The 21,602-nt window shown below is 47.2% G+C and overlaps 5 protein-coding genes across 19 annotated transcripts in view; 2 read left to right on the top strand and 3 right to left on the bottom strand.

Annotated features, from left to right (window-relative positions):
- The window catches only part of LOC6597577 (inhibitory POU protein), a 28,933-nt gene extending 27,242 nt beyond the window's left edge, over positions 1 to 1,691 (top strand). For 4 of the 10 annotated variants that reach the window (XM_026993121.1, XM_026993126.1, XM_026993119.1 and 1 more), the window contains 5 exons: positions 160 to 361; positions 438 to 578; positions 678 to 909; positions 1,415 to 1,572; positions 1,630 to 1,691. In XM_026993121.1, coding sequence (XP_026848922.1) covers positions 160 to 361; positions 438 to 578; positions 678 to 909; positions 1,415 to 1,572; positions 1,630 to 1,691 — 795 coding nt within the window. Of the gene's footprint in view, positions 1 to 159; positions 362 to 437; positions 579 to 677; positions 910 to 1,408; positions 1,573 to 1,629 lie in introns of all 10 variants that reach the window. The other 6 variants (XM_026993120.1, XM_026993123.1, XM_026993122.1 and 3 more) reach the window with 3 other exon arrangements.
- Positions 1,692 to 5,335: 3,644 nt separating this feature from the next.
- LOC6597580 (probable ATP-dependent RNA helicase DDX46) lies at positions 5,336 to 9,664 on the bottom strand. Its single transcript, XM_002022731.2, has 5 exons — positions 9,468 to 9,664; positions 9,069 to 9,365; positions 7,707 to 9,003; positions 6,636 to 7,636; positions 5,336 to 6,576 (listed from the first exon to the last, which is right to left on the bottom strand). The coding sequence occupies exons 1-5, from the start codon at positions 9,482 to 9,484 to the stop codon at positions 5,457 to 5,459; spliced, it is 3,732 nt and encodes a 1,243-aa protein (XP_002022767.1). The 5' UTR covers positions 9,485 to 9,664; the 3' UTR covers positions 5,336 to 5,456.
- A 516-nt stretch (positions 9,665 to 10,180) lies between these two features.
- Positions 10,181 to 11,939, top strand: LOC6597581 (p21-activated protein kinase-interacting protein 1-like). The gene is made up of 3 exons (XM_026993079.1): positions 10,181 to 10,992; positions 11,071 to 11,147; positions 11,199 to 11,939. Exons 1-3 carry the CDS (start codon positions 10,210 to 10,212, stop codon positions 11,878 to 11,880), a joined length of 1,542 nt encoding a protein of 513 aa, XP_026848880.1. The 5' UTR covers positions 10,181 to 10,209; the 3' UTR covers positions 11,881 to 11,939.
- A 35-nt stretch (positions 11,940 to 11,974) lies between these two features.
- Positions 11,975 to 12,822, bottom strand: LOC6597582 (histone deacetylase 10). The gene is made up of 3 exons (XM_026993146.1): positions 12,819 to 12,822; positions 12,422 to 12,539; positions 11,975 to 12,362 (listed from the first exon to the last, which is right to left on the bottom strand). Exons 1-3 carry the CDS (start codon positions 12,820 to 12,822, stop codon positions 12,008 to 12,010), a joined length of 477 nt encoding a protein of 158 aa, XP_026848947.1. The 3' UTR covers positions 11,975 to 12,007.
- Positions 12,823 to 14,115: 1,293 nt separating this feature from the next.
- On the bottom strand, positions 14,116 to 20,863 carry LOC6597583 (histone deacetylase 6). Of its 6 annotated transcripts, none has more exons than XM_026993058.1 (9): positions 20,367 to 20,861; positions 19,265 to 19,525; positions 19,053 to 19,183; positions 18,810 to 18,993; positions 17,949 to 18,220; positions 16,476 to 17,889; positions 15,770 to 16,405; positions 15,499 to 15,568; positions 14,116 to 14,875 (listed from the first exon to the last, which is right to left on the bottom strand). In XM_026993058.1, the coding sequence occupies exons 1-9, from the start codon at positions 20,367 to 20,369 to the stop codon at positions 14,499 to 14,501; spliced, it is 3,348 nt and encodes a 1,115-aa protein (XP_026848859.1). In that variant the 5' UTR covers positions 20,370 to 20,861; the 3' UTR covers positions 14,116 to 14,498. The 6 variants fall into 6 exon arrangements, with proteins under 6 accessions (XP_026848859.1, XP_026848860.1, XP_002022770.1 ...); XM_026993059.1 differs by lacking the exon at positions 20,367 to 20,861 and adding an exon at positions 19,972 to 20,136; XM_002022734.2 differs by lacking the exon at positions 20,367 to 20,861 and having other exon boundaries at positions 19,265 to 19,620.
- Between the last annotated feature and the right edge of the window lie 739 nt (positions 20,864 to 21,602).

Genomic DNA, 21,602 nt, shown 5'->3' on the forward strand with positions numbered 1-21,602 from the left:
GAATATGGAATTTAGATCTTATTATAAATATTTCATAAGCAGAATATAATTGACTTTACTTTATATTTATGACTGACAAATATCAATAATCGAACTTTTATCGAACATATTACTCATATTTCCTTATGTTTCGATTTCTCCCTATCAATTCTCATTAAGAATTCGTTTTGCTCTTTGCAACAGATGCACCATTCAATGGATCAACTGGATATGCTGGATCCGACGGGACAAATGACCACGTTAGCGCCCATATCGGAGTCACCATTAACGCCCACACACCAACACCTGCACGGTTCCTATCACAGTATGAATCACATGATGAGCCACCACCATCCGGGCACGTTAAGTGGCCACACGGGGGGTAAGTCCTTTATCCGCCTAGTCATTTTTAGTCGTAGATCTTATATTTATGTATGTATATCCGCCTGGCTATGCAGGACACCATGGACACTCAGCGGTACATCATCCTGTAATAACGGCGGCAGTGGCTGCCGCTGGCCTGCATCCCGACACCGACACCGATCCCCGAGAGCTGGAGGCGTTTGCGGAGCGCTTCAAGCAGCGGCGCATTAAGCTAGGTATGCCACACGACCTTTTCCCCCTATTCCCTAGCCCCCTAGCCCCCTAGCTCTCTAGGTCATTCTGAAACTAATTTAAAATGGCGCTTCCCTTTCCAGGTGTCACGCAAGCCGATGTGGGCAAGGCCCTGGCCAATCTCAAGTTACCTGGCGTCGGTGCGCTGTCGCAAAGCACAATCTGTCGGTTCGAGAGCCTGACGCTCTCACACAATAACATGATCGCCCTCAAGCCCATACTGCAGGCGTGGCTGGAGGAGGCCGAGGCGCAGGCGAAAAACAAACGACGCGATCCGGATGCGCCCAGTGTGCTGCCGGCGGGCGAAAAGAAAAGGTAGAAAGTGTTTTAATTACCACGGTAACGCCCGACTCCCGCTGACAGAGCCAATCCTATAACCCACACCCTACCCTCCACACTCCACACCCACTGACCCATCAACCCCTGATCCAGCCACTCTCTCATCCTACACCCATCAAAGCTCGAAGTAATTGGCCCGCAGACACAGACCCGAGAGATGAGACTGATTCAAAGTAGTAGGTGGCCTTAGGCCAGCCGTTAGCCGATGGTCGATAATCGATGGGCAATAAGCGATTACCGACAAACTATCGACCGAAAAACTTGCACACAAAGGTAAATTGTCGATAATCGTTTGAAAATTAACTATTTCGCCGATAACTGCTAGCTGGTTATCGACGATTATCGACGACCGATAGCCCAGTCACGATCCAACGATACCAACAGAAAAATTGAACGCATTGCATCCTCCCCCCATAGACCATTCCCACTCTAGGGCCCCATTTCTAAAGTAATCTATATCGAGTCTTTTTTCAAGAAAAAGGACTTCCATTGCGGCACCTGAAAAGCGTTCCCTGGAAGCCTACTTTGCCGTCCAGCCGAGGCCATCCGGTGAGAAAATCGCGGCCATCGCAGAAAAGCTGGACTTGAAGAAAAACGTGGTGCGTGTCTGGTTCTGCAATCAACGCCAAAAACAAAAACGTATGAAATTTGCCGCTCAACAACACTGACAATCAAATAATACAGCCACACAATTAGGTATAGTTAGTAGTGTAACACCATCAATGACTGGCCACGGTTCGGCGGGATTCGGATACTGATAGTCGTTTATGACGGCAGCGGCGGCAGTTAACACGGCGGCAGCAGCGGCGGCAGCAGCAGCGGCAGCGGCGTCAGCAGCAGCAGCGGCAACAACATCATCATCATCATCAGCGGCAGCAACAGCAACGTCTCTGTCCATGACGGGCGACTATTACCTTTAGGGGGGATTCATCAGATATATATTTCGAAACGATCCGATACGATGTGATGTGATGATGGGTTTGAAGCAGTAATCATAGTGATGATGATGTTGGTAATGACGATGATAATGAGGATGATGACGATGATGAACGAGATGGGTTGATGATGATGATCAGCAGCAGCAGCAGCAGCAGCAGCGATTCTTTCTTCACTTCTCATAAATCAAACCACTACCACAACAACCAAAGCAACAGCAACAGCAAAAACTAATACTTATAAATAGCAGCATACACAACTATCAACATTTATCCAATCTTTCCCCAAAACAATCATACCACATCCCCAATCCTTGAGCCCCCACAGCCAATCCCACCCCCAATCCCAAAAAATGAACAAACAAATTGCAAATATTAAAAAAAAAAAAAAAGAATGAAAGAAAGAAAAGCAAAAGAAAAACCAAGAAATACAAGAATTTTTTTAGGAACGAATAATGAAACAATGGACCAACATATCAAATGCAATAATTTATTAAAATTGTATAAGAGTAAAAAGGTAAGACCTGTACGTGTATCCCACGCTATCCCATTAGACACATATTTGATTTGCAGATCAGTGAAATCTCGATCTTAGCATTCAGATACTTTGCACCGTATCCATTGGGTAGTTAAATATCTATACCCAAGTTCTTATGCCCAATACTCACAGACTACAGGGGTATATTCAATTCGTTTCATAAAGATACAAACCATGTACATATGTAGATACATAAGAGTCTAGTACTGGGTATTGTAGAGTCGCCACACGAGTGCCGCGACTCAAAAAGTTTCAACTGGTGTTGTGTATATCATTTTCGAGCTAACTTTGTGTCATTGTTGTAGACTTTTCCAGAATTTCCCTTTAGCATTGAACTATCTTTACCCCCTTTCCTAATACATATGTAACAACTTTATGGATGGCACTTATGATGACAGTTTCCAACATTTGTATCCCTTGAGAATTAGTTAATTACATTACAATTCATTGAACATGGATGCTTTCCAGAGTTCAAGAAAACCTATATCATCAAAAAGACCATTCGTCTATGCTTCAAATAAATCCCATAATTATTAATATGGCATCTTCATGGATAGATTACATTATGTCAACGTATCCGTTGGTTAGTAAAACACCCATCAAACGTTCACCAATTGTTATTTTCGTGGGATTTTATAATTTTATTGATAATATTTGTGAAAAGGTTATTATAAGTTTTTACCTTACAAAATGCTATGAAGAATATGTATGTATGATGGATGTGGATATTTAGATATGAGATGTGGTTTAGATATTTATTTTGCTAACAGATATTGGATTGAAAAATAAGTAAAACTAATCAATGTACCCGCTTTTTCTTCAATTTGGTGTGTATTTTCCAGAACAAACACAAAAGTGAAAAACAAAGGATGACGAAATTGAAATGATAAATCAATTGAACCCCTCCTCAACCGGGTGTCTCTGCTACTGCCCAAAGACCGACGATGAGACACACACATAGGCTCACACACACACACAGACAGACGAAAGACCAAAAAGAATAAATGAAGATATGCCAAGAAATTGCTTCAAGTGATCCGATAATAAGAATCTAAGCTTATAGATCTAAGGGAGAGCGCAGAAAGGAAGATGTGGACGATCTGGATGATCTGGAGACGCGGCAACAGAAACGGAAACAGCAACTGCAACTGCAACATTAGGAGCACCAACTACAAGAATACACACATACACATCCCCCAACCTACCAACCAGAGAGATACATATATACACATGTATGCATTAGCCACTGTATATATACGACGATTATATACCTAAGTAAATAGAGAACTTTGATTCGATTGTAAATACCGCAGCAGAAGCAATATAACCAACATCGCAAACAGATCCAAAAAGCATGCTAGCTTACAGTAGTAGCCCATCCCAACCCAAACCCCAGATCTTTATTGCACTGATAACCCCCCTCGCCGTATAGAGCAGCCCTTAAGATGCTTCCTTCAGTGCGTGTTTTGTTTCCTTGTTTCCTCCACACACACACACACACACACACACACACACACAGCGCAGGGGCTAACGATCAACCCAAGAGACAGGCAAACCACAGAGAAAAAAAAAAGAAAACATAATTCAATTTTTTTTTTTTATTTGTCTAATTATAAGTAAAGTAATGTCAGGAGGAAAGAAAAGAGCCCCTACCAAAAACCAAAACAAAAACCAAAAAACGAAATGAAATGTTAGCAGCAACTGGAGATATTGCAACGAATTTAAAATGTTGCCAAACTAAACTAAAAAAAAAAACTAAACGAAGATGAAGAGCAAGACGAAGGAAACCAAAAATTAAATAAATAAATCACTCTATAACAACTATAAAATTACATATAAATATATAGTATATATATAAAGAATTTTAAAGACAAAATTATATACTATACATACAATTTTTTTGTTGTATTTTTTTGTATAATTTAGCACACTTCATAGTTTTAACATAGAATTGTACATATAAAAAGATGCGATGCGATGAAAAAAACAATGATGATATATACATACATGTATATATATACGGATGTATCTGTATACACTATACATATATGTATATATATATATAGAGCGCGTGTGAGAATGATTTGAATGTGTAGACCATAAACGGAATAAAGAAAACCCATAAAAAGAAAAACAGCATCCAAAAAGAAACAAAATCATGAAAAGCGCAAAAAATGCAATAATAATTTTAAAGTAAGAAACGTAAACCAAACCCCAAGAACATGGAGAAAAACCAAGAGAAAGCAAAATAAATTAAAAAATAGTTTTGTATCGAAACAAAAACAAAAAAACAACAATTTGCCGACAAATTAGTACATAAAGAAGAAACCCCAAAAAAAACCAAAAAAGAAATCTTACAATTTTTTTCAAAGAAACCAAAAAAAAAAGCGCATAATAATAATTATAAAAAATTATAATACATACCATTGATAACGGAAAAGCCCCAAGCTCATAACTACATTTAAATTTAATTTTAGTAGTTTCTAGACACAAGAAAAATACTGTAGCAAGAAAATCAATTGATTGAGAGGCGCTCGAGTGCTGGCGGGAGATATATAAGTAAATAAAATAAAAATGCAGCAAGACAAGCAACAAAAATTACGAAAAAAAAAACACAAAAAAAAAAAGCATTTTGCCAAAGGAGTCACAGCATTGCGGATTAGCTTGTGGATCTAACTGGCGGTCTTGGTTATGGTTACTGAAATTATAGTTTCGCCGACACCTATGGGATCTAGAGCTATTCTGAACTTGGGCGAAGGATCTTTCTTCTTGGCACACAAAAATAGCTGCCTTACAATAATAATACTTGATGTTTTTGTGTGTGTTCTACAACCTTTAGGACAGATCTAGTGTACCCCCTTCTAGGCTCGTTCTTATGGAAATATTCTGGGAGGTATGCATGTATGTTTCCCATCGAAGAGAAGTCGTCTTCTTAAGGTCGTTGCCTTTTATTTTGTTCACTTAAGACTAAAATTTGTGTATATTGCTTATTAGTTCCACGGAACAAGCAGAGCATAGAATATGCGAATAGTGTAGATGCGGGTATAGGACTAGACCACCTTGTAGCGACCCTTGTTGAAGACGTGATGCGACGAACTTAGTTTGAGCAGCTCCTCCTTGATGAGGCGTGTGATCTCGCGCTTGGCCTTCTGGACGGCCAACTCGCTGCAGCTCTCGATGGCCAGATAGAGCTTGCGCTCGCCCTCGGGCGGTGGCTTGCCCTGGGGCACATAGGTGCCACGCACCGTTAGGCCCGCCTCCGAGTATTCGGAGATTTGGGCGAGCGCCTCCTTGGAGGTAACCTTCCACCGTGCCTGCTGGGGAAAGTCATTGATCTCGAGCTCCTCCTCGTATTTGGTAAACGAATTGCTATTGGCTATCAAGGTGCCAATGGCCTCCTCATCCTCCTTCGGCTGATAGTTGAGCTTGTTGTTCAGCTTGGCGGCCATCTGCTCGGCTACCGTTCGGGCCGTCAGCACGGAACCCGCTGCGGGGTGACCCTTCAGTATGGGCTCCACTGACGACACCTGGCTGCCCTTCGTGTCCAGGTTCTTGCTGCTGTTGATCTTCGATGCCAGACGCTTTGCCAATTCCAATTTGTCGGAACTCATAACAATGCCGGGCGTCGCCTGTTGTCCAGCTCCTGTGGTCGATGATGCCGAGGCCATTGCCAGATTGGCTGCCGTAGCCGCCGCTGCCGCTTGGGCGGCTGCTGTGGCCAGGGCCGCATTGCCACCGACAGCAGCGGCGGCAGCAGCAGCCGCGGCAGCAGCTGCAGTGGCAGCCGTAATCGAAGTATCTTTGACGGTGCGCTTGGCGGCAAAGATCTGCTCGATCTGCTGGTCAATGTCCTGCTCGATGTCCTCGTCGTCGTCCGAATCGGCCAGACCCAAGGCGGCCTTCTGCAGCTTCTTGCTCTCCTTGACCGCATTGAACTCCTGCTCGTCAAACTTGAAGCCCTTGCCGCTGAAGCCGCCGCCAGTGTGAACCTTCTTGCCCTCGGCCTCCTGGGCAGACTTGTATTCGGTCCACAGCGTCTGCAGTTCAGCGGGCACCAGGCAACCAGAGAGATCTAGCGCCCGTATAATGTCGCCTGCATAGCGCGACTGTTCGGGTGTGATGAACGTGTAGGCGCTACCCTTTTTGCCCGCACGACCAGTCCGACCACATCTGCAATCGATGGAAGGATTAATTGGAGAAAAAAGAGGCCACAATCAGGGAATAATTACCTGTGGACATAGTCCTCGTAGTGATTGGGCACATCGTAGTTGACCACCAGGATGAGATCCTTGACATCGAGGCCGCGTGCCGCCACCGAGGTGGCAATCAGGAGACGCACCTTACCCGACTTAAAGTCAATGATGGTCGAGTCACGGTCAAACTGATCGATGCCCCCATGGAGACTCATGCAGGGATACGAGGCCTTCATGAGATCGCGCAGTAGAATGTCGGCATTCTCCTGCTTGTCCGCAAAGACAATGATGCTGCCCGCCTCCTGGTAGATGCCCAGCAGTTCCAGAAGCTTGAAGAACTTGGACTCGTCGTTGAGTATGACCACATGCTGTTCAACATCCTTGCACACAACCGATCGGCCGCCTACAATCACCTCGATGGGCTTCTTCAGGATGCGACGCGCCAGGGCCTCCATTTGCCGAGGGAATGTGGCGCTGAACATCACCGTCTGCCGATCTGGGCGCACATTGTCAATGATCCGCATCACCTGCGGCTCGAAGCCCATGTCGAACATGCGGTCGGCCTCGTCCAACACGACGTACGTGACGCGACGCAGATTGGTGACACGGCCCGAGTTAGCGGCCAGCATATCGATCATGCGTCCTGGTGTGCACACAATTATCTCAGAGCCGCGCTTCAGTTCGGCGATCTGTTCGGAAATGCCAGTGCCGCCGTAAACGCAGACTGGCCGCAGGCCCAGACTCTTGCTGAAGCGCCTAATGTCCTTGCCGATCTGCATGCAGAGTTCGCGCGTCGGTGCCATTATGATAGCGATGGCACCATCGCCCTCGTCGAGGTTCGGCTGGTCCAGGATGTGCCTAAACATTGGTAAAATGAATGCCAACGTCTTGCCACTGCCAGTTTTAGCAATACCTATCAGATCCCGTCCGGACATGATGGCCGGTATGGCCTGGCACTGGATTGGCGTGGGCTTTTCAAAGCCCAGCTTCCGCAGCACATCCATCTCTTTCTTGCTGACGCCGCACTGTGCCCATGTCTATGGATTAAACAATGATGATAAAATGGATCGTTCATAGAAGCTGTGGATATGCTGTGGCCGGACTCACCTTAATGGGCTTGGGACAGCCCTTGCCTTTCACTTGGACACCCTCCAGCTCCGTGCGATACTTCTCCACATCCGATTGGGTCATGCGCGACAATTCGGGCACTTCTACGTAAAAGTTCTTCCGAAATGGGGCATAGCTCACCGACGAGTGATCGATCTTAGCCAGCTCCTTGCGATGCTTCATTGCCAGATTGACGGCCGTGTCACGTATGTCCTCCAGCTCATCCTCACTCGAGTACTCCAGGCTGTCCATATTCTGTTCAATCAGTTCGCCCTTTTTCGACTCAGTTGACTTCTTCTTGGCGACGCCCGTGAGTATGACAACGCCCTGGGTTTGGCTTGGCGGCTCCACAAAGTTATTGACGCGTCGCATCTCCTTGTTGACCTCCTGCATGTAGGCATCCAACGGATCAATCTCCTCTTCTGGCTGCTTCTTGGGCTCTTCCTGTTTCGCTTCGGCTGGCTCCTGCTTGACGATTGCTGCGGCTGCCTCGGGCACCACCACTGCTGGTGCTGGTGCTGCTGCTGCTGTGGCTGGTGGTGGTGGCTCTGGTGGTCTTACTGGTGGTAGTGGTGGGGTGTTCTCTTCATTTTTGGGCTCAACTTTGGGCTCAATTGGTTTGCTTGCCTCTGACTCTTTCTTGATCTTCGATTTGGTATCTCCACCGGGAATCTCCTTCTTATCGACTTTGTTCGATTTGGACGTAGACGAAGTGGGAGACAAACCTATGCCGAGCTTCACACCGAAGGTCTTGCTAAAGGTGGGACGCTTCATGGGCGAGAATTTCGCTTCGACCACATCATCATCGAAACGCTTGCGAATGCTGTGAAACTTGGATGGGGGCGAGTCGGGCTCCTCTGTGTCTTTCTTGGCGCTGCTATCCAGCGGAGGTGCGTGATTGCTGTCGTCCTCCTCGGACTCGTCCTCCAGGCTCCACTTTTTAGCCGTTTTCACAACGGCTGGTGCGGACGCCTTGTTTTCACGCTTCCGTTCGGCCCGCCAACGCTCGATGCGCTCCCGACGCTTGATCATCTCTTGCTCTAGGCGACGCTGTTGCTCCTCCTTGTCGATCTCTTCCACCTCAGCATCGGAAGAGCTGGAGGAGGACAGGCGGATGACTAGGGGGGCAACGGCAACCGGATGTCGTCGTTCTGTCTCACGATCTCTGTGACGTTCGCGGTCCCGCTCGCGATCCCGATCCTTCTCCCTGTCGCGTTCCTTATCCTTGTCACGCTCCCGATCCTTTTCCCTCTCCCTCTGACGATCGCGATCTCTGTCGCGTTCCTTATCCTGGCGCCTGCAAAGAATTCGAATTGATTGAATCAGATGTAATCGAACCACTTGTTGGCATCATTAACTTACTTATCCTTATCATACTCCTTCGACCAGGATCGCCGCCGTCGCTTGTCATCACGCCGCCCGCGATCATTGTCCTTGTCCCTACTAGACAGCTCCTTGCCACGCTTGCGGTCATCGCGGCTGCCGCGCGAACTGCTACCGGCACTGTTCCCGCCTCCATTACGAGATTTACTCATCTCATAGTCCCGACTGCCACGGCTCTCATGTGGATGGTTATCCCGACTGCCGCGGCTCTCATGCTTGCTGTCGCGCTCCCGCTCGCGATCTCTGTCCCGGTCGCGTTCTCGCTCCCGGTCACGCCTGTTTTTGTGGATGATAGGAGCATTTTATTCACAGATTTCCCACAGTTTATTTAGTGCTTATAGCAATTTAAAAAAATATTAAACAACAAAAAACACTCACCCAGAGCTCTTGGACATTGCGGTGCGACTTTCTGTGTGTTAGGGCACGTCTTTCGGCTCCTGTCCTCCGGTAAAAGACCTTCAATTAGAACTCAAACGCTTGAAGCACTTTCGGATATTTGCGTTATGGTTTTAATTAAATTTTCTGGCAAATTTTCTTGCAAATTCCGGCATCAATTCACATCAGTGTGACCGCGGATGGAATCCAGTATGTGTGTGCCGCAGTGTGACCGTATACAAACTGCACACCCACGCACACCAATTCAATACTGAAATCTGAAATCGATAAAAGCTTTTTCTGAGCTAATTTGTGGTTCAATACTTAAGTTCAAATTTAAATCTATAAAGAGGACTTTTGACGTTAGTCTTCTACTTTTTTTTTCTTTTGCTTACTCATACATATGTATCTACTATATATCGATGTTTCGTTGTCTGTTAAAATGCAGGCAAAACACTATCGAATCCGGCACACGAGCCATTAATTCAAGCTATGTAATATATGTGTAAATTGTTTTCAATCAAGTAAATTTTAATTGCATTGAAACGACTTGAGGGAGTTCAACTTTCATAAGCACGATCAAACATAGTTTTTAGTCACCATCCGCCAAAATAAATTAACGAGAACCTTCTATCCGGTAATCGATTGTGCGGCTATCGGCCACCTCTAGTTATCGTTAAGTGGTTGCCACCCCGACGCACACACGTGCTAAGATTCCTGCGGTTCTCGTATAAACAAATTTTAAATGCCGCCACAGAAAGAAGTTTCCACTGCAGAGATGTGCCCAGACATTGAGATCATTGTGGGCACCTACGAGGAATACCTACTGGGCTACCAGATAGTTGAGGAGGAGGTCAAAGACGAGAGCAAGATGCTGCTGAGGCAAACGTTTGCAGACAAGTCCCATGCCGGCGCCATAAAATGCATTTCGGTGCAGGGCCCTTGGGTGGCCAGCGGTGGGAGCGACGATCGCATTTTTGTCTACGACATGCGCCAGCGGAAGTTATCTCAAGTCCTGCTCTCGCACAGTGGAACCATAAACACGCTGTCCTTCGCCCCGGACATGTCGCATCTCTTGTCGGGCAGCTCCGATGGACAACTGAAGGCCACGCGCGTGGGTAGTTGGGCTGTGGCTGGGGACTGGAAGAAGGCGCATGCTGGCACGCCCATTACACACATTAGTTGCCATCCCAGCAGCAAATTGTGCCTCTCCCTGGGCGCAGATCGCATTCTGAATACCTGGAACTTAGTCAAAGGCCGCGTCGTCTATAGAACCAACTTGAAAAGCAAGACCACCTTGGGTGGGGCACCTGACTGTCTCTCCTGGTCCACGGATGGCGAACATTTCACCCTGACTGGCCATCAGGTCCTAGAGATCTGGGACATAAAGACGGCCAATGTAGCGAGGCGGGCCAAGACCCCATCCAGACCGATATGTGTGGCATGGGTGGGCGAAACAGAATGCCTGTCGGGTCTGGAGAATGGCAGTATTGCTTGGATATCCCTCACAGACGATAAGGAGGCTGAGGTGAGTGTAACAAGAAGGATTTCTCTCGTATTTCCTTGATCTCATTTCGATTTTTATTCCCCCCGCCCTTTATCACAGCCAAAGATACTACCTGCTCATGCTGCTCGTGTCAAGGCCGCGGCTTGTTTAAACAACACACTGGTCACAGCGTCCAGGTGAGTGAATGAGTCCCCGTTGAAGTACCCTTATAATGCATCTCCCTTTAGTGCTGGCGAAATCAAAGTGTGGCGCTGTCAACTGGAAAAACGCGAGCTAACATTCATTGCCAGCACAAGTATTGGCTGCCGTCCCACCAGCCTGGGTCTTGTGGATCTCTCGCTTATCGAAAGCACCGCTACTCGACCGAAACAGGGTGTCCCTGCAGTAGTCCCCACATCGAAGCCAAGTGACGTCGAGCCGGCGCTGGAGATTGATACACCAAAAGGCTTTGTCACAATCGAATTTGACGACGATGCCAAGCCGCCGCCTATATCAAAGAAAGCAGCCAAAAAACAACAGAAAGCAGCCAAGAAACCCAAAAAGGCAGAGATAGACTTTGACGAAAATAGCAGCGATGGTGAAAGTGAGGCTTTTACCGACAGCGATAGCGACAGCAACCCGGAGCCAACGCCCAAAAAAGGTACAAAAAAGTCTGCAAAAGCACAAGGGTTTGTGAGTGCCGAGTACGATGAAGATGCGAATGCGGATTCATCCGATGAGGCGATTGAGGGAACGCCAAAGCCCAAGGCTAGGAAATCAAAGGAAGCGAAAGGAAAGGTACCCAAACCTGTAGTTGAGCAGCAATCTGATCAAAGCAGCAGCGACAGCGACAGTGTGCCCAAGCGCAAGCGCAAACAGCCCCCAAGCCACGCCCCCGCCAAACGCAAAGTCAAAAAACAAACGCGATAGAAATAGTCCTTAATTTTGTTTTCTATGTTGACAATTAAAAATAGTGTCTTATCAAATTACACAACATTTAGTCCTGTTCGATCCTATATCCACGCGGCAGTCTGACTTCCAATACTCTGTCAGAGATTCAAGTCAGTAATACGAGCACGACGGCCACACGGGAGTCGGCCAGTCGGAGCAGCGGATTGAGCAGATGCGCATAGAAGGCGGGCGTCACCTGCATTTCACCCTCGGGACAGCCCAGGGCCGCATCATAGCCGGCCGAGACGATGATCAGTTCTGGCTGGTACTCCATTGCCACGGGCAGTAGCAGCTGCTGGAAGATGGCCATGTAGTCCCCGTCGCCCATTCCTGTCTCATTGAGCGGCACATTGAAGTTGAAGCCCAGGCCAGGGCCCTCGCCAATGGCATGGTAGTCGGACTCCTGCAGATGTGGCCAGAAGGCGCCGTGCTCGAAGCGATGTATAGAGAAATACAGCACCCTATTTTGTGTATACAAATCAGCATGTAATTGCAGGATCCTCCACACTCCATCTCTCACCTGGGATCGTTGTAGAAGAAGCGCTGTGTGCCCTGACCATGATGGACATCGTAGTCAAGGATCAGGATGCGCTCCAGCTTGTGCACGTCGCCTTGCCCGCAAGTATTGCATTCACCAACTCAATGGCGTATCCGCTAGCCCACAAGGCACTCAAAAAGGTATACTGGAATGGGTGTGGTAGTGAAAGACGTTATCAACGATATACCATTTAAAATTAGAGGAATGATCAATACGATCTGTATTGAAAGTAGGGAGCTTTGCCTAAAGCTTTGCTTATAATTTGGACTCTAACAAGGGATTTCCGATGTGAAACATTACCAGAGAAACCCAAAAATGTCACCCATGCAATAGGTATGGAAAATAATTTATGCAGACATGAACCGAACAAAACGTCTACACATTTTCTCATGCATCCTGTTTCTAACGGCTCGAAAAGACCCAATGTTTTCTTTATAGATAATAATATCTACACTTAGATTTAAAAATATATTTGCACCGATATTGGAAGTTTATCTAGATATATTTCATATTTAGATTAAATATCTTTTATATTCGGCCGAATCTGAAAATTCTAGTGATTGTTCATTTTATTATTCTCCAGTGAAGTGGGAAAACGAAGTAGAAATTCCAAATCGGCAGGAGGATATTTTAAGCGAGTCAGACCATCCGATTCCGAACACTTAAGCGGTGGAAGAAGTGATTTCGAGGGCGACGAAAAGAAAGATGAGGTAGGATTCAGTGCGAAGAAAAAATTTGATGTGGACGCGATTTTGAGAGAAGCCACTTGTCTACCGGAGAATTCGACCTATACATAAATCGATCTTATCTCTAATTCAAAAATTTGATGTGACGTTTTTATGACTTTGGACAGTTTGAACTCTCTCCTTGAAAGAGAAGCAATGCGAAACGAAGAAAACACTACATTTATTAATGGAGTCTCTACAACACGAGCAGAAAGTTTTGATAACCCAAAAGAAAGAATAGAAGAATTCAGTAAAAATACTCTTAAACAGCGAGTGGTCCACGATGTTTATGGAACCAAATACGACATTGGAGACATCCAATATGCAGAAAATTTTCTCTCGCACACGGAAACCATATCCATATTGTCCACGACTGCAACTATTCCAACCATTCCTGTAGATGCGCTTTCAACTCCTGTATCCAAGAGTTTATCGGTTGAAGCTTTGCTGGATTAAAGGTTCCAAACTGGAAATTTACGAGCCAACACTAGATCAGAAGGACACAAGGCAGTTCCTTTACTGCAACCTCGCCCGGAGAACGTGGTTTTTAAGTGGGAAAGCTCGATATTTACAATTCCGAAACAGAAATGGTGGGACGAAGCCAACTATCGGTCAACATTCATGAATCATGACTTAATCTCCCATGGATCCTTGTTATCAAATGGCTATGAAATTATTGGTATTTGTGACGAACAAAATCAAATTAATGCCTATGTGCTTGGACGTAAACCGACGTTACGCTGGTATTGGGAAACTACGAGTTCCTGTTGACCAACACTGACAGGAGGATAAGAAAGTGGCATAGGACTTAAACGATGACTCTTTAGGATAATAAAAGTCGATGCCCACGATACCAATGCCTGGGAATCATCTGATTTTGGATGTTATTCCTAGAGGAAGTACCTGTGCTGGCTGAAAAGGAAAACGTTTGTCGCTTAAGCAACACTCTGCTTATAGTTGCTTAACACTGGACTCTTTATTACACATGTAATATAATTATTAGTTCATCATAACATTAACAATTTCTATTCGCTTAGGGTTTTTTTTTCATTAAAGGGAACCGCCAACAAACAGCTCCCATGCAACAATTAATTTATGTAACAAGCGCGCGGTTGACGCGCTCGTTCGTATCCAAAGGGGAACGAGGGAGAGAGTACAGGCCGAGTACGTACGTGTCTGTCTTAATTGCCCAAAAAAAATCGTATAAGCTTAAGGTAAGTGCGTTCCAGCAGCGGCCACATGTGCTCGACCAGGAACTGGAGTATGTGTCTGAATGGTGGGCACAACGTGCACATATAATCTGTGAGGGCGTGCAGGACGCGTAGCAGCAAGGGTCACTGGGCCTCCTGGAGATAGCTCCCATTGGCAATATGATCGGCCTCCTCCTCCGAATCCGATTCGGGATCCAACGGATAACAGCCATCGGCACGCTTCGCACAGGGATAGCGCCAGGCCAGCGGTCTGCCGTATTTGTCCTGATGCGCCCGATTCTTGTATTCGAAGAGTCGCGGATTATCGAGGTAAACGCCGCACACATAGCACCACACGGCATGGTCCTGCAAGCGCATCACCAGTGTATGTTCGAGAGCCTCGCAGTGCCTCTGCATGTGCCGGCCCACGTAGCGCCCACAGCCAATATAATGACAGCTCAAACACATCCAGTTCTCCGACCTAGAGATGCACTCGCCGCACGGCGCCCTCGTGTTTATTGCTGTGGATGGTAGAATGGTACAGAAATCATTACGATTAAAACGAGCACATACAAGTAGGAAGTCGTACGAAAATCACAAAATGCAAAATAGCAAACGATAAAGCAACACAAACATCGAAACACCTGAAGGACCAAACAGCCAATATAAGTGGGTATGGAATAGAACAAAGAAAGAAAACTATACAAAACTAAGAAAAATTACAAACTGCTTGGGGCTTGAGCGCGATTACAATTCAAAACGAATGTTTGGATAGCTTTCTAGCCAGCTTAACAATTTTCTGTTAATTTATATATACAAGAAAGAGGCTACAGCGAACGAGGCTCGACATTAAGACAGCCAAAACTCAGTTTAAATAAAACAGGCGAGAGTCCGGGGAGCTTCTTAAATCAAGAATATATGTATATATTTATAATATACATATAAACAATTTTGGTAGTTGTGTTCCCGATTTTTTCACTCATATAGCCAGTAATTTTGTTCATGACTTGATTTGACACTAATTGATTCTAGCAACTCCTTTCTTCATGCTTCTTTTGGTTTTTTTCGGGTCCAAAATCATACTGGTAAAAGCGGGCCAGGATGGAGGAGCAGGAGAAACGGCGGGGATTTAGTTGTTGCTTACATTGCGGCACCAGCTCCGGTCGTAGCATTCTCATGTGCGGACAAGTCTTGCTCGGGGGAATGGCAAACATCTGCCAGCGCATGCGCGACCACCACCATGTTATTTATGATTGTTAGACAGAGAGAGAGAGAGTGAGAGAGACAGAGCGCAGCAATGAGGGAGATAGAGAAACACAGAAAGAACAAGAAGAAAGAGATTGGACGGAAAAGATGGCAGATTAGTTCTGAGTTTGGTTTCTCCGTCGTGCATCCGTGCTCGAATCTCATCGTACCTCCTCTGGCGCGGCGGTTGAATGATTGGGCGGCTTTACCTTGACTTTGGGCTTGCTATCGCTGGGCCGTTCCTGCCCTGGATCGGCCTGATCGCCGTCGGTGGGACCGCCCGCCGCGCCCTGGGCATCGTCACTTGAAATATTCAACTTCAGCAAGGAAGCGGCAAGAAAATCCTCGTTGTTGTTCTCCCCAATCTGGTAGCCATGCGGCAGCCGGTAGCCAACAAACTCCAGCGACTTCCAATACTGACGCTGCACCTCCACGCAGCACTGTAGCGTCTCCAGGCAGCTCTGGAAGGCCGTTGTCGGCGGCCTTGTCAGGGCAACCACCCCCAGCAGTGGCGTCGGCACCGGATCCCCCAACAGCGTCTTTGTGCACATGGTCATCGCATACGAAATGGAGTTGACATTGTAGCCGCCTTCGAGGCACACAACTATCCGGCCACCGGCCAGGGCAGACAGCCAGTGGGTGAACAGACCGTAGCCCTCGGGCGAGACTTTGCAGCCCCCTAGAGGATCCCCGATGGCCGCATCGAAGCCCGCCGACACGAGCACCAGTTCCGGCTGGAACTCGTACGCAATTGGCATTACGATCTGCTGGAAGGCCAAAGCGTACTCCAGATCCCCCATGCCCTTCTGTAAGTCAAAAAAATTAATGAGCCAAGGAGAGCACAAGAGAGATGGAGAGTCTAAAGAGAAGACTCACCTTATTCCATGGTATATTGACATTAAAGCCGGCTCCCGTATGCTTGCCCACCACATCGTAGTTGCCGTCGGGGCCCTTGGGGAAGAATGTTCCGTTCTCGTAGCGGTGGACGCTGATGTACAGTACCTTCGGATTTGACTCGAAAATGTGCTGGGTGCCATTGCCGTGGTGGACATCCCAGTCGAGGATTAGCACTCGCTTCAGGCCAAACTCCCGGATCGCGTACTGGGCGGCAATGGCAACATTGTTGAAGATGCAGAAACCGTGCGGCTGGTCCGGCTCCGCATGATGGCCAGGCGGACGGACATTGCAGATCGCACTGCGGGACTCCCCGCGGAGCACACTGTCTACCGCCTGGAGAACGGATCCAGCGGCCAGGGTGGCGCAACCAAACGTGGCCGGATGCAAGTACACCGAATTGTAGGTCGCTGCCTGCGCCTGGAGATCCTCTTTGTCTCGGCCCAGCACTCGCCGCATTGTGTTTACGTGGGAGCGACTGTGCGCCAGACAGATCTCGTCGGTGGTGGCCGCCCGCGCAGACAGCTGCTTCATGCGGCCGAGCAGCTGATAATCCTCGTGCATTTTGTGTATGAACTGGATGCGCTTCGGCTGTTCCGGATGGCCCAGGTCGTCCAGGTTGCGGTGTTCCATCATCTCGGGATTGTAAGCGTAGCACACACGAACTGCAGGAACCGTCAGAATGGTCTCCAGCCGCAGTCGGTGCAATCGGGCCGTGTTATCCGCCACTACCGCATCGGGAATGAGGTGTTGCACGGAGGTGTCCCGCGTCGGATAAACGGTAACGGGTGGCGGTCCGCCAACCCATGCACGTTCCACTATATGCAAGTCCCGACTCCGATCCTTGGTCTTCAGCTCTGATGGCTCGTAGGTGCCCTGCAGCTGCAGGCAACGCCAGTACGGCCGGTGAGCAAATATGCAGTTGAGAATGGATTTGGACATCGAACGCTTCGGCGGGAGCAGCGGCTCGACCAGCACGGGGCAGGGATCACTCAGCAGGGTGCGCATCGTGAGGGCCGCTCCCTCGGCCAGAGATTCAAGGCAGTAGCCTCCTTCGAGCACGACGGCCACACGGGAGTCGGCCAGTCGGAGCAGCGGATTGAGCAGATGCGCATAGAAGGCGGGCGTCACCTGCATTTCACCCTCGGGACAGCCCAGGGCCGCATCATAGCCGGCCGAGACGATGATCAGTTCTGGCTGGTACTCCATTGCCACGGGCAGTAGCAGCTGCTGGAAGATGGCCATGTAGTCCCCGTCGCCCATTCCTGTCTCATTGAGCGGCACATTGAAGTTGAAGCCCAGGCCAGGGCCCTCGCCAATGGCATGGTAGTCGGACTCCTGCAGATGTGGCCAGAAGGCGCCGTGCTCGAAGCGATGTATAGAGAAATACAGCACCCTATTTTGTGTATACAAATCAGCATGTAATTGCAGGATCCTCCACTCTCCATCTCTCACCTGGGATCGTTGTAGAAGAAGCGCTGTGTGCCCTGACCATGATGGACATCGTAGTCAAGGATCAGGATGCGCTCCAGCTTGTGCACGTCGAGGGCATGCTGAGCGGCCAAGGCCACATTGTTGAAGAAACAATAGCCATTGAATTCGGCCTTCATGGCATGATGCCCTGGCGGTCGGATGATGGCCATGCCATTCTGCGCCTTGCCCGTAATTATGGAATCCACCAGATCAATGGTGGATCCGCTGGCAAGCAAAGAGCACTGAAAAGTGGACTAGAGTGGGGAGAACAGTACGTTATAGAGAGGTTATCACAGGTCAAACCACAACTACTATATATAGATATATAATTGGAGAAGAAAATGGAGAAAAGTGAATTCTGTTTGCGGAGAAACCTCTACTCAAACCCGAGCTAAGCTTCGTAAATACTATGGGAACTCTACACCATCAATTTCAATGGTAATAATATGCTTGAAACCCATAGGGAAGCCATAGGGAATCACATGGCTCAGTGTCTTCAATCACTTGGGCATGAAAAAGCTTTCCGAAAGATGGGAAAGTTGATTGTTTATCCGAAAACGACATGACCGTATCGATCGTGAAGTTCGCTTTTAGCTCGAAGATTAGAGCACTAGCTAGGCAGAATTTATACAATTTTTCAGACAGTAGGCCGCTGATTCCGAATGTATACGGAGGAGGCGGGGCCATTTGTAGAGTCTCATGAATATGCCATAATTTCTATAGTATTCCCCCATCTAATCTAATCCAATTGAAGCTCCTCTATATGCATAAAAATGTAAATAAATATGTAAATATGGAATACGAAACAAAGGGGAGCCCGTGCTCATTATCGATTTCTCTCACCGGATGTATGTATATTGAATCAAAGCGAGAGCTAAGCTCCTCCATGCTCTGGTCGTCGCACACTTCGGACGTCTGCTCCAACAGTTCAAAATGCTGGGCCGTATGCAGCCGGAGTATCTCCTGTTTGGTGGCCAGCCTGGCGGACACTGGCAGGCAGCGATCCAATAGCTTCAGCTCGTTGCAGCTGCGACACGAAACCAGACGTTAGGGCCTTCTTTGTTTTTGGGCAAGTTGACAGCTTACCGATCCAAAACGCGATTAAACCGATCGGGACACTCCAAATGTTTTGGATCCCAGCGGCAGCAATGCTGCTCCATCGACTGATGGTAGACCAGAGCCGTTTCTCCGCGCACCAGAGGCCGCGACTTGACAGCCTGAAATGGGGTTTCGAAATGAGTGAAAATAAGGCCTGGCATGGCATTCAGGATTCAGAGTCAGATTCAGGGAGTACTCACTGTCTGGAATATATCCGTCACAGTTTCCTGCATGGCTGGTGTATTGCCTTGGTGCCTGAGCATGTTTCGAGCGCGACGTTTTGCCTCCAAGAGGGTTTCGCTCCGTTTGGGCAGCTCGGCGCCGACGCTGCTGCTTTTGATCGCCCCCGACGATGACGACGATGCCGCAGTCGCATTCGAATTCGAACCCGACTTCATAGCCATGGCGCGGGTTTGTATCTTTGCCTGCTGCGCCCCTCGTCGCGTTACGATCGGTGAGCTCTGTGCGAATAAATTTAGAGATTGTATTGGGATTTTGTGTGTATTGTGGATTTAGTTTGTGTGGGTCAGTGTGTGTGTAGAGCTCCTCCCCGTCCGGAAATCATTCGTAAATTTCGACTATGCATTAACACTACAAAGGTAAACACGAGATATTGTACGTGACATTTATATCAGGGGATATACTCTTCGATCTAGAATTTGGCACACATTTCACACAGAAAAATAGATGGTTTTGTGTGTGGATTAGTCCCAGACTCACACAATTTCATCTCGATCTGTTCATTTATAAACTATTTTTTTGAATAGAGATCTATTTCGAGATTTTTTGACAGAGCTTTTCAGTCCTTAAAAGGTTCTACTCTGAAACTATGACCTCGGTAGCATCCTTTTAATAGTTGAAGCCCTGCGGGTCCGTTCAAGGGACCTTTCACTGTACACCGTCGCACCTTTTGACTGAACTCTGGGTCTACTCTACCCTACACTGCAAACAGCACTTGATAATGGCTGATTACGCCTGCTTGTGGGTTGTGGCTGCGGTTTGAGCGGTACGGCGGTGGGGGACTGTTGCTGCAGCGAACGATTATAAATTAACGCAAATTATATATTAATTTCGCTCCGTTTTGTGGCACATTAGAGCGGGGCACCTGATGACCACGAACTCAGCACAGACACTGGCTGGCACTCGGGGGGACTTGGACTTGGCCTGGGAGCTTGGCTCGTACATACACACATATGTATATCTATTGAGCGAGTGTTTGGTTTTTGGTGTGAGCTCGCGTGTGTGGGTGTTATGGCCATTGCCGCATTTGGTAAAAGCGACTCCATGGCAAAAGACACTTACCATTTTTTTTTCTCTTGCTGTATGAGAGCTTGGAACTGGAATTGATGCTGGATATCTGGCCCGGTGCACTGATTCCAGCGACTTGTGGGCGGACGCGTTGATTCACTCCGTGTGTGTGAGTGTGTGTGTTTTAGGGTGGGGGTGCGTGCAGTGGTATGTAATACTGTTGGTAGCTATTGCTTTGAGGGGCTCTGTATATTGTTAAGGTTGCGTGAGAGGCCTTCTAATATACATGTACATATGTATTGGGCTCTTATCGATTCCAACAACTTTTCGCTCCTTAGTACTGCTAACTGTATATGTGCTATAAATTATGCCTATTTCTATCTCGCTTGCTTTCACAATCCGCCCCGCACTCGCACTGTTTGCATGCGCCTACATCTGCCCTTGGGTGTGTGTGTGTGTTCTCTCCTGCTTCGACTGCCTCTGGTCGCGCTTCAGTTGTTGTAAAACAAATGTTATGTTTTGATCACAGCTCACACTAACACATTCGGTTTACAGTTTTATTGCTATCGCAAGAGAGTGATATGGAGCACACAATTAATACGTAGCAAATAATACAGCACGAAAGATATATATGTAACTATGATGCACTTTAATGAGGCAACGCCAGCTGCAGTTGGATATTGGCTAGATACAGAGCTGAGCTGTACCACGGGCCAAGAGAACCAGAACCAGAACCAGGCACAAGACACAGCAGCGGGGACAAGGCTAGCGAAGTAATTCAATGCTATGGTATTTGCGCGGGCGGTTCGGGCTGGCGGGCGGCAAAGTAATGTTGTTTGTGGTCCGTCTTCTTCTTGCTTTTACATTGAAACATCTGTTCCACGCGATAGGCACAACTTGTTGAAGAATCGATCGCCTGATTATCGACTACCATTTGAAGTTAGGAAATTGTTGCATTTTATGACATAACACTTTCTATATTGATTAAATTTTAATTATTAAAGATTATTTTACGTCGATTTAAATAGCTTGATTAGGTAACCTTGGTTTACATGCGTCCACATTGATTTCGATAGGTATTTAATTTTGTTGGCCTATTTTCGATTAGATTGATTAGTGAGGATTAGATTAAACTGTGTCGTTACATTTAAATGGAATTTGAATTATAAAATTGTTGTGCTGATGATATCAATAGTAGGTACCGATAGTTTCCAAAATCAACTCTGTGAAATTTGCGCGCCAGTCGCGGTTTTCGATATCCGTTTGTGCACCGATTTGTCAATATTGCCA

The sequence above is a fragment of the Drosophila persimilis genome, unplaced genomic scaffold, assembly GCF_003286085.1.
Source record: "Drosophila persimilis strain 14011-0111.01,24,50 unplaced genomic scaffold, DperRS2 tig00000804-arrow-arrow-pilon, whole genome shotgun sequence".
NCBI lineage: Eukaryota > Metazoa > Arthropoda > Insecta > Diptera > Drosophilidae > Drosophila > Drosophila persimilis.

Excerpts from the sequence above, each read along its gene's own strand:
- LOC6597580 (XM_002022731.2), bottom strand. Across the intron at positions 9,004-9,068 it reads AAGGAGTATGATAAGGATAA|GCGCCAGGATAAGGAACGCG; the intron begins GTAAGTTAATGA and ends AATTCTTTGCAG. Across the intron at positions 6,577-6,635 it reads TACGAGGACTATGTCCACAG|ATGTGGTCGGACTGGTCGTG; the intron begins GTAATTATTCCC and ends CATCGATTGCAG.
- LOC6597581 (XM_026993079.1), top strand. The coding sequence starts at position 10,210 with ATGCCGCCACAGAAAGAAGTTTCCACTGCAGAGATGTGCCCAGACATT. Across the intron at positions 10,993-11,070 it reads CAGACGATAAGGAGGCTGAG|CCAAAGATACTACCTGCTCA; the intron begins GTGAGTGTAACA and ends CCTTTATCACAG. Across the intron at positions 11,148-11,198 it reads ACACTGGTCACAGCGTCCAG|TGCTGGCGAAATCAAAGTGT; the intron begins GTGAGTGAATGA and ends ATCTCCCTTTAG.
- LOC6597582 (XM_026993146.1), bottom strand. Across the intron at positions 12,363-12,421 it reads TTCTTCTACAACGATCCCAG|GGTGCTGTATTTCTCTATAC; the intron begins GTGAGAGATGGA and ends TACACAAAATAG.
- LOC6597583 (XM_026993058.1), bottom strand. Across the intron at positions 17,890-17,948 it reads TTCTTCTACAACGATCCCAG|GGTGCTGTATTTCTCTATAC; the intron begins GTGAGAGATGGA and ends TACACAAAATAG. Across the intron at positions 15,569-15,769 it reads CAACCGCCGCGCCAGAGGAG|ATGTTTGCCATTCCCCCGAG; the intron begins GTACGATGAGAT and ends ATGCGCTGGCAG.